The sequence below is a fragment of the Folsomia candida genome, unplaced genomic scaffold (genome assembly GCF_002217175.1).
Source record: "Folsomia candida strain VU population unplaced genomic scaffold, ASM221717v1 Fcan01_Sc065, whole genome shotgun sequence".
In the NCBI taxonomy this organism is placed as follows: domain Eukaryota; kingdom Metazoa; phylum Arthropoda; class Collembola; order Entomobryomorpha; family Isotomidae; genus Folsomia; species Folsomia candida.
In genome coordinates this window covers 154381-165464 of record NW_019091257.1, presented here as the reverse complement: position 1 = coordinate 165464, position 11084 = coordinate 154381, and the positions used below count along the sequence as shown (strand labels likewise).

The window sequence follows — 11084 nt, the reverse complement described above, 5'->3', positions numbered from 1 at the left end:
TCTAGATTTAGCCCTTCAAACTTTATTATTCTCAATTTCGTTACACATTTATATTCCAAATATTATTCTATCTTCCCCCATTTCATCACTAACTAACGCATCTAGTCATTCCTTCACTTTTGTTGAAAGCACGCCCCCACTCATTGTATTTAGGATAAGTCCACTCCCCCCCGGAAGAACAGTACCGTCGCGTGGACCCCAAAAGATAGTACCCCCAGTCACACTCAAACTCCACCATCGTCCCAGGCGTGAAGCGGAACGTGCTCTTGTCCCCATTCCGCGGTGTCGGTAACCATCCGCAGGACACCACTTTTACCAGAAATTATTTATAAAATTATCTCTATAACCCCAACCACACCTCACTAATCAATTAGCAAAACAAACCTGGTTTTAGTGCGTTATTCCTGACATTGTTGTACTGCCATTGGTACGCTTTTGTAAAATGGGCAGCCCATTTATCCCCCGTGATCGCGTAGTCAAACTTGCATTGGTACGAATCCCCACAAAAATCGTCCACCATCGTATACGTCAAGTTTGGGTGAACCCTATACGTAGTACCACAAAATTAATACATTTTACTACAAAAAACTTAATTAATCCACCTACCCCTGGTCAGAGAGGATTTTGGAGACTTCAAGACTTGAAACTGGGACAAAGTTGGGATCACTGTAATCCAAGCTTGATCTCCTTGGCGGATACGAAAATAATGACTCATTCTCCTGAACTTTCCCTACAGAGAGAATAAAATACGAATATTCATTATCTAATTCCCAAGTATGAATTACAATCCAAAAACCACTTACAGTGTTTCCCAAAATTATGGTAAAATCCTTTTAAATCATAGATCATCTCTGAAGCGACCTCTGTCCCGTCAGGAAGTGGGAACTCGCCTTGCCACACGTTATCCCATCTTCCGAAAAGACCAGTAGTCGTGTTCTGCAAAGTCAGCAGGCGTTAATCAATTTCAATTTGCAAAATATAAATAATTTAAACTCACTTTAAAACTCGTTGGTAGGTAGATTCTAGCCGCAGTGTGACCCTTATTTTCTATAACCTCCACACCAGTGCCAGATTTGAACATGACAATCACCGTCGACTGATTTAGCACGTAGGTCGGCGTGTGCACGGTCAAACCTTTTATTTTACAACTGTAAGAATTTTTCCTGCTGAACTATTCAGAAATTTATCAAATTACCTGGAAAGTGTTGCACTTTTTGAGGCAATCGGTCAAAAAACACATTTTCCCCATCTACCAGAACATCCAACTTGTAGCGCCATCTCGCTTCCACAGGACGAAGTCGGACTTCCACCGTGGCGGAGTTTCCTTCCCTAGCGGCAAGTACGGTTAGTTTCGTTGAATTCACCGACGTTCCACCCTCTCTAGGCGGTAGCTGTTCAAATCGTCCCTGAATCTCTAATAGGCTCGAGTTCACGCTAGCAGAACAAACTCCCCCTTTGGATTAAAGGTGAACGCAACTCCGTCAAACGTGTAGAAATGAAGGCTACCAAAGACTGTGGCTAAATAATTACCGCGAATTTCAATTTTTGAAACAAGTCAGACCTAAACTCTATTTCCCTTACACAATCCGGGCGGATCGTAGCCCACACAATTCTGAGAAACTCGCACTTCCTCACGGAAAGCATAGCAACCCGGACTCGTTTCTGAGTTCCAGACGCAACAAGAATAAAATGGAGCGATATCGTTCAAATAGTGCGACAAGGAGGGGACCTGAATGCAACAATTATTTAAACCCCAATTAGGAACGTTCCACTATTTAACCATTACAAAACCTTGTATATTTCATTGAACGGCTGTGCCCCGGCAGCATGCGACCGGCGTGGTTTTCCACTCCAAACATTGTCATAGCTCAACATAAGATCACCGAATATGTCGTAACAGCATTGTTGGCCTGCACCAGACTCACTACAAAAAACTTTATTCTTAATACAACTTCATTTCACAAGCACGATTGCGATACACAAAATGTGTTCGACCTACGTTGGAATTGCCGATTGGACACAATGTTTCGCATTCTGGTTAAGCTCACAGTTAGAAAACTTCCCATCCTTATCGCATTCAGGATCAGGAATGAACCGCCCAACGTCACTGACTGCTTGTGTCAAGGTACAAGGACATTTTGGAAGCTGCAAAGTAGTAATTACATAATTTCCCATTTAGGTTAACAATTTATGGATTTTTTACGCAAAATTCATATCCTCCGCTAAATCAGAAAATATAATTTCTTACCTGAGCCGTAAAGTTTGGACGATGCCTTTCCCTCGCTAGCCATCCTTGGCACGTTACATTATTAATTCCCGTATTTCCATAAAATAGAACCAACGGGACGGGACAACTCCATAAAATTCTGTGTCCAATATTCCCCATAAAAAGGACCACCGCCATCACTAATTATTTTTAAAACTCACGGATTTAATTCTCCTGCAGATACATTTGCAAATCTAACCGATGCTAAAGCTACTCTTTTACTGTCAAAGAATTCTTCTTCCGATCTCTTTAATTTTGAAGTGTTCCCTATTTCGTGTCTGCCACTGTTCAGAATCGCTTCCTTTAAAAAAACCACCCAATTCCATTAATCCCATCGAAAACAAACATACATAACTTCAAACTCACCGCTAACGCGCCTACAAAAACAATTTCTGGCCCACTAAAATTCAAATTGTCCCTGTATTCCCAGGCTTCCAAGGTTACCAGTGTGTCCTTGTTTACAGTCAGGTTCTTATAGTCCCAAGTAATAGTGGACAGTTTCCTACTCCTGATATCAATATTCGGAAACCGCACCAGTTCAGGGGATCGTGTTGGCGACTCTACAAAAAACTTTGTCCGCCATTCCGCGTCCGCGGTTTCATTCCGTTCCGCGCCAACCGAAATGTTAATATACCCAGCTGCCAAAATTTGTGGCATCACACAGCTTGCCCGGTTCCCATTCATGACGACAGCTTTTACTTTTGTGTTCTGGAACCTGGTTCATTTTTCTCACTAATTATTCCATACCTTCCTATTCCATACTTTGAAAAGAACTTTAATACCTGCAGTAATACTCTCGCGATGAGTTGAAACACGGCCCTGTCACGTTCACAATTGTTCCCCCAAGCATATTCCCGCTCTCCGGGGCAACAATTAGTCTTCCTTTGTCGGTGTCATTCCCCGCTAAAAAAATCACCCTTCAAATACCAAATTATGAACTATTAGTACCTCATCACTAACCACACTGGCCAGACAAAATGGCTTCGTCCACCCTAAAAATATGACGACCCGGAAATCCATTAACATTCCCGGAGGTTAAAAGTTTCCGGATGCTCTCTGATTTTACATATTCGAACGCTTCAGATCCATTTCCCGCATTGAATCCAACCTGAATTAAATTAAACCTTTGATATTTCACATTTAAAAAAATAATTATTTGAACTAGCCGCTACAAAAGCTATCTTCCCGCCGTCGTTCATGTGATGTGACGTAGTCCCGATATGTTCATAATTGTAGATCACATAAGTCCTTGTTTCATCCGTCACTATCACTGCTTGGAATGTCGTCGTCTGCAAGTATTTGGATACACTTTAATTTTCTATAATCTTGATTCCCCCCAATGATTAATTATCGAATTAGTTCATTATTTATATGTCACTAACGGTGTCATTTCCTGAATTGGGATCTCCCGCAAAACAAACATTTCTCCACGTTGCCACTATCACGTGTTCCGGTTGGAACGATTCTGCCCCTACAATTCCGTCTCGCACGTCCCATTTTGAACGCTCCCGCAATTCCACGCCTATCTCATCAGTCCTACTTCCTAAGTGTCTTTCCACCCTGTCAAAAACGGACCCAACCTGTCTTTACTTATTTATCCTTCATTCTTAATTTAATTTGCTAAATTAAAGACTGAACCTACTGCAAATATACGCCTGCTGTCTTATCCCCATCTGACGGCTCCGCTCTAATTTTGAATTCCGAATACAGCGGTGCAATAATCGATGCGTCGAATTCTTTTGGATAACCAGGATTTGGAAACACGAACGGATACGTTGCTGAATATTTGCCATAGCTCAATGCTACATGGCCATGAAGCGACACCTATATATTCGCATGTTATATTCTCGTATATTTCGTAACCCCTTAAAATTCTTAAGTTCACGCCAGTTGTAAATCTTTTCTTGCAAAAATTCACCCGAAAATTGCAAAACTTAGGTTTTGCTGATTTACTTTTTACCCTGCCAACTTTTATCAAAATTTTTTTTATGTTATTTTTTACTTTTAAAAATCCTAAAATATTGACTAATTTTGGAGTTTTCTCTATATCAATAAATGTCAAAAATTCGGTTCTTCACAAAATTCTTACGCAATTTTACGAAAACGACGGCCTAAAAAATAGGTTTAGGAGCTGCACACATCGGCATGTCCCTTACGAGCCATTCCCTCGAATACCCGCTTATTTAAATATTTAACCGTGCCAATTTTACGCCAAATCTTACTTCAAAAATCTGATTATATTTCTTTCCAAAAAACGGCAAGTCCAAAATTAATATTCCGAGGGCAAAATTTCTCCCATTATTGTCTAGCTTTCCCAGAAAACTATCACTCAGATAGAATTCTTCTGTAGTTTGGATTGGATACAGCAGTTCGGACCTTATCGTTCCGAGCCGTTCAGAAGTCAACCTATACGGCGTGCGGATAGGGGGATCCGCTCTAGTTTCAGGATGGTAGTAATAAGGGGGTCGAGGAGTACTTGTCAAAATACGGTCCAACACTATACCAAAATAAGATATTAAACTTAATAAGATATTAAGAAATTATGATAAAAAATGAGCGCTTCCTAAAATTTTCGATTTACCTTGTTCAACATTAAATGATTAACTAGCACCCTTAACAAAGGTGATATTTAAAAATATATTTCTTGAACTTAAATACCTTCATACATTCTGAATAAGATAAAAAATTAGCCTCAGCTAAGACAAATTTTTTTTTAATTTTTGAAACAAAACCTGATAAGCCGGAAAAAATCCCAAAATAACAAGCAAAAAAAAAACAATTAAAACTGTTCTTCATAGATAATTACCTTCATTTAAACGACTTAGCGATCCGGTCCACCGAATGTGCGTGCTTCCAGCTACATAGATATCATTTGTAAATATATTTATTCACCACCAACATACATATAGCATCACGGCCTAATTCTTACCTGTCGTAACTTCTTCACTTGACCAAAAATCATCAAGATAATCACAACTTGTAATCGGCAATCGGCTCCCAAGCACCAAAACCATGGTCCACACCAAGACCCGAAACCGTCTAATTTTTTCAGATACCATTTTTCCAATTGATAAAAAACTATGAAAGTGATGTTCACAATAATCCTCCCACTTCTGTAGCTCAACTAAATAGAAATCCTCGCCTTTGGATACTTCTTTTCCGTCACCTTGGACTGTGTACTTGTCTTGCAAAATTAATCGTATCTCCATTCTCAGAAAACATGTAAACATCTTGCTTACGTTAATTTTAGCCAACTGTCCATAGCCGAGGATCACTACATCCGCAACTGGAGTGATATCATCAACAAGCTTATCCTCGTAAACAAAATATTTACTTATTATGAATTTTCTCAGAATACGATTTATACGATTACTTACAAGTCAAGCAGGACAGGACAGCTCTGTATTTATGAATAGAATTTAATGAATGGTGAGACCGCTTTCCAAGAATTGTTTATTAGCCGAATATATTTTTACTTCTTACCTAATATGATCGGCCAAGATTTGCCTACTAATTTATTTGTAATACAAATTTCCTATATAGCGAATACCTCTGGCATGCGCAGTTTACAGGATATATGATATTTTCAAAATATAACAACAATTTTAAAACCAATTTCTTAATACCAATATTGTCAGAAATTAAAAAATGTGATTTCCCATAACTTATTTTCTCATTATGAATTGTTTATTTAAACTTTGCCAACATATGTTCGCTAAATTTCGATAGTTACCCCCGTATCTAGAAATATTGGTTACCCTGAAAATTATTTTATTCTATGTTACCCCTCAATTTCAACCAATTTCAACGGTTTCTGATAATTAATTAATAATTTAAAAAATTACACAGAAACCGCCATAAAGTTCAAAAAATCTCCCAACTTCTCAACTAACCGCCAAGTTTACAATCGCTCACAGATGTCAACTTGTCATTAAATCCGCCTAAATTAGCCGCCCCGGCTCTGTCAAGTTGATACCGGTCCCCCTTGCAGTCTGCATCTTCCCAGAGGCGGATATACGCACTGGTCCTGACGGAGGACGTCTTGTCGTTAAAATCAAGGTCCAAAACGTTCCTGCATCGTCCCCCGTCCAGTCTGAATGTCACCATGCGCCCTAAAATGTTTTTAGTTGTGCATACAAATAACACGATAAATGTTTGCAGAAATCTGTTCGTCCATACCTTCAAAATTTGAATGTTCCCAGAGATTAACTTCTACACACGCGAACCCAAATTATCTTTCAACTATTTTCTATAAATATAATTTTATTATTTATTTAATTTTGCATACCTTGCAATTTTACGTTAGTCACGAGCACTACAAATAGCAAACAGATTGAGATAATTATTTTCGATTTCGTCATCTTTAACGAACCTATCCAAATATTTCCGTCAATAAGGACAAGGATTTTGATACAAGTGTAAAATTAATTGGGTAATAGCTTCCCATTTATATTAAAACTTTAAAACACTTCACCGCAAATTACTTTTTCCCAGAATACACTAAATTATCAATAAATAGAACCTAATAAATAAATTATTGCCCTTTTTACTAATTTTTCCTCTAAAATTCCTTAACTTAATTTTAATATTGTTTGCCCAGCTGCACGAGATGCTGAGTCAACAGATTTCCAAGGTTAATTACATATTTCCAAATTAAATTCACTGATTATTAAAATTTCATCAATAAATTTGTCAATGGCAATAATTATCAATTCTAACTAATCCATTTTGTAACAATTTAAAACTCATTAAATCATATTTAATTCCTTGCGGTAATAATTTATCTTATTTTTACATCATTCCCATAAAAAATTACTTAATTTTGCTGCATTTAATGTAGAATAACAACTCTTCTAGATTTCGTGGCTGAAAAAAATATTAAGGATAAATATAAATATTTATAAATAATTAAGAGGAGATTTTCCAGTTCCCGTAGGGAGAGATTCATCCAGTTACTACTGCAGCCAAAAAATTAAACCACCCTTCCCCCATTTACATTGTAAAAATAATTCTTATTTTTTTCAAAATCTAACATTTTACCAAAATTATTTCTGGTCTCCAAGTTGCAAAGTAGAGATGCAGCCACGTAACGAACAATGGTTCTCCACACCAAATTTATTTCTGCTAAATAAGTTGTTTTGCTAATAGTCCTTAACGAAAACTAATATGAATCAGAATTTTCTTAAATAAGTATCTCAGATTTTATTACTAATTCAATTTCGTCCCTTTCAGGCAAATATGACAAAATTACAAATACTTACAATTGTTCAACATTTTAAATCTACCAACTGTACCCATTTTATAAACCGATTTTCAAATAATTATTTCCCACAGCAATAAAAAATCCACATCTCCATCACCACCCGAATCTGAACCCTTTCCCCGTTATATCTTCATTACTAACGAAAACCAAGAACAATCGCTCCCATTCATACTTCGCCTGTGAGTTTTCCACAATCTTGCAAATCCTAATAAATAATTATCCAATTTCTATTTTGTCTGAATAATCATGTATGCAAAACTTACCTGTAATTATATCTGAGATGCCCGTATCTACTAATTTTTTCTGGTATAACTCTAAATACTGTCAAACTGTCCCCACAAGCGTTGTTTTTCTCCATGTTGGCGGCATAGAGGAACCCAGGCATAGTAATTGTTTGTACCGGATTTATCACAAATGTCGCTATCTCATTATTTCTGTAGTTCTTCTCGTTCCCTGGGTAATTAATATGCCCACTCGGTGCGATGTAATTATAATGGGAGAAAATTCTGTTTAAATATCTCGACTCGTTTCCAAATCCTCCAAATTTTAGGAAAAAGTATGGCTTGGTTTCCTCATTTATTTTTCTTGCTTTCAATTCCAACGTCAAGAGTAGGATTGGTCCGTGGAAAACGTATTTCTGATCACTATTTGTGCTTCTGAAAGTAACCGTACGAAATATTACCACCAATCATTGATTACATATTATTCTACCAGTGTAGCCCTTGTTATCTATCAGCACTCGGTGACGCCCTTGGTAACCAAAAGGTAATAATAAAATCCATCACCTCTGGCAGTAGTTATTGCGTGGGTGGCTCAAAATTAAAACTAATACCATAAATAATCCAAATATATAGTTCACGTACATTAGTTGCCTTGCCTCGTTGAGGTCGGCGTTTGTACCATTCCTCTCGTTAATTTGCAGCAGCGTCATGACAGGGGTCACCGTTAATTTCGCCGTAATTGGTAACTCATTCCTCAGTAATTTAATCCACACAAACTCAAAACTATTTGCCCTAATTGTCCAAGTATGTGATGTGGCATAGGTATAATTTGATACGAAATATATGCTTCCTGTCTCAGCAACGAGGACATCCCCGGTGGTCGAGTTGATTGAATATTTTCGTAAACCGCGCTCATATTTAGTCCTCAGTTTTTTATTTTCATTCTCGAACTGGCATGGAGGATTTGTCTTCTCGACGGTAACACGCCACCAATACGTTTGGAAAACCAATACTGACAAAATCGTCGCCAGTATGAGAACAATGTACGACAAGCAGATTGTCACAGGATAACTGTGGCATGGTCTCTTTGTGCCTATATTTTTTAAAACCGGAAAAATTCTTAATTACTATTTAACATTTATAAAACTCTTGATTAAACAGACGTTGACATTCATCAAGAAACTACTAATGCGAGAAGAGAAATCAATCCTTGGCCAATGTATACGATGGCAGATAAAGTGGGCAAGGAGAGAAGGCAACAATCACAAATTCAATTGGATACGCAAGGTTGAATCCCTCTTAGAAGGAACAGATATGGGACACTTTGATGAACACGCTGATGTGCTTTCGGAACGCATTACAGAACATTTCTCAAAAATAGTCAGCCAATCTTTCGCCAAATCAATTAATGAAGACTCTTCCAGATTAATCAATTCTAGTCGAATGGCGCAATATGCAGCCATGAAGTCACATGCCATCACAGAACCATATTTAACAATGAATCTTCCTTTTGCAATCTGCAGCATTATCTCGCAACTACGAATAGGACTGTACTCTATAAAACTTGGTGATAGAAAAGTAACAACTAACACTTGCTGTCCATTTTGTACATCTGGATCTGACGCCACCGTTGATCACCTCACACTAAAATGTAGAATCCTCACTCCCAGTAGAGAAAAATATTTGTATGTATATGCTAAAGATTTTCCCTCCCTTTCTGAAATGTATAATGATAACAGGACAAATCGAAACTTTTTTAAATCATTATTTTGCTTTTGGATTGATGTTTTTAATTACTACGACTTATTACTATGAATACGACTTATTACTATGAATGAATTTAATTACTGCATTATGTAAACTCTGTGACATGTTGATGAGGGCTGCAGGCCATATATCAATAAATACATACATACATACATTTAACATGTATAAAAACACTACTACACTCATATCAAAACCAGTACCTTCCTCATCGACTTCCGAACATATTGTCACCTTATCCGCATTTTGCTGCTTTGCCAAAATTAATTTCATCTCCAACTTCACTTCTTTGACTAAAGGCCTTAAATCTTTATTATTATCACACATTTTTTTAACAAGTCCTACAACTTTATCATATTGGAATCTACTTTTATCTATCTGACATAAAACGGCACATTCTGCCGTTCTCCCCAAATTCAGTACATCCTTCGGAAACAAATTTAAAAACGTTTTCCCTAACGCGTAAACGTCCGCCATTTTCGAATTCTCATTCTCCGGACTTCTATACTCCAAACAGCCCACCATCTCACTTTGCTCGTCTCCCTGCCCATGTTTCCTGGCAAGACCAAGATCTCCAATCTTCCACTCCAACCTCCCATTAACCTCCCTCCCCAGTATATTATCCGGTTTCAAGTCTCTATGGATGATTGACCTCTCGTGCAGATAACCCAACCCACTTAACGTATTCAGCATAATTCCTGGAATAAACACTTCACGAGATTTAAACTCCACATTATCCGCTAACCACTTTTTCAACGAAAAATCACACAATTCCATCACAATATAGAGAAACTCGCTGTCCGCACAACTGTACAGATTTGCATCTCCCTTCCAACTTAAGCAACCATTCAACCAAAACGAATAATACCGGACGACATTCGTATGGTTAATTTCCTGCAAAAGTATCACCTCGCGTAACATTTTCACAGGGTTCCCACTCAAAATGTTGTAACGTCTTATAAACAAATATTTGTTTTACGGCGTAGTAAAATTCAATATTTCCGAGCAGAGTTTGTCTAGCTTTGTAAACTCTGCCAAAACTACCAGTTCCTATTACGTGGAGACATTCTAAATCTAAGGTGGCGCTCCGTTTCCAAGGACGGTTCATTATTCCCGTCATTTTTTATATAATAATTATATACCCTCGTATCTACCACTGTCTAACCATCCAATAAAATCAACTCATGAATTAAATCATATTTTATCCTAATGTTCAATACAATTGCACTTTTCCTCAAAACCACTGTGCAAATTACCTCTGCGATTTCCTTATTTATAAAAACAATGGCGAATTATTGAAGGTCCCGTATCGTATCCTCCGAAGTAGGACTAATTACAGATAATTTTGTGGTTAGTTTAGTAATTGCAACATTTTGTAGTGTGATAAACTGATTCTACACAGACTTGTTTGTCTCATGACTACCCACTGTATAGTAAGCATGGCCAAGTTTTAAGATTATCGATATTCTGAAACATCAACAGGAAATTCATCCAAAAACTATATCCATTCGTTCAACTGAATGTCAACCTCAACCTAAAATTCCAACGGAAACTTGAGGTTGCTACTGAC

The 11084-nt window shown here is 37.5% G+C and overlaps 2 protein-coding genes across 2 annotated transcripts; both read right to left on the bottom strand.

Moving 5' to 3' along the window:
- LOC110862674 (protein mesh-like) lies at positions 1 to 6766 on the bottom strand. The gene is given in 24 exon segments (XM_035845781.1): positions 1 to 309; positions 385 to 545; positions 607 to 730; positions 804 to 936; positions 998 to 1134; positions 1196 to 1438; positions 1441 to 1518; positions 1582 to 1729; positions 1792 to 1924; positions 2000 to 2145; positions 2249 to 2366; positions 2428 to 2567; positions 2633 to 2981; positions 3049 to 3169; positions 3227 to 3374; positions 3439 to 3555; positions 3649 to 3826; positions 3909 to 4090; positions 4489 to 4763; positions 5073 to 5123; positions 5196 to 5580; positions 5644 to 6378; positions 6446 to 6478; positions 6555 to 6766. Coding segments are annotated over 21 exon segments (3504 nt in total). The 5' UTR covers positions 5497 to 5580; positions 5644 to 6378; positions 6446 to 6478; positions 6555 to 6766; the 3' UTR covers positions 1 to 88.
- Positions 6767 to 7049: 283 nt separating this feature from the next.
- Positions 7050 to 10663, bottom strand: LOC118433642. Its single transcript, XM_035845795.1, has 3 exons — positions 8393 to 10663; positions 7793 to 8185; positions 7050 to 7734 (listed from the first exon to the last, which is right to left on the bottom strand). The coding sequence occupies exons 1-3, from the start codon at positions 8458 to 8460 to the stop codon at positions 7623 to 7625; spliced, it is 573 nt and encodes a 190-aa protein (XP_035701688.1). The 5' UTR covers positions 8461 to 10663; the 3' UTR covers positions 7050 to 7622.
- Positions 10664 to 11084: the final 421 nt, after the last annotated feature.

What these genes read in the sequence shown, in the direction of transcription:
- LOC118433642 (XM_035845795.1), bottom strand. Translation starts at nt 8,460, where the DNA reads ATGACGCTGCTGCAAATTAACGAGAGGAATGGTACAAACGCCGACCTC. An exon ending in AACGAGGCAAGGCAACTAAT is followed by an intron (nt 8,186 to 8,392) that starts GTACGTGAACTA and finishes GGTTACTTTCAG; the next exon opens with AAGCACAAATAGTGATCAGA. An exon ending in CATCTCAGATATAATTACAG is followed by an intron (nt 7,735 to 7,792) that starts GTAAGTTTTGCA and finishes ATTATTTATTAG; the next exon opens with GATTTGCAAGATTGTGGAAA.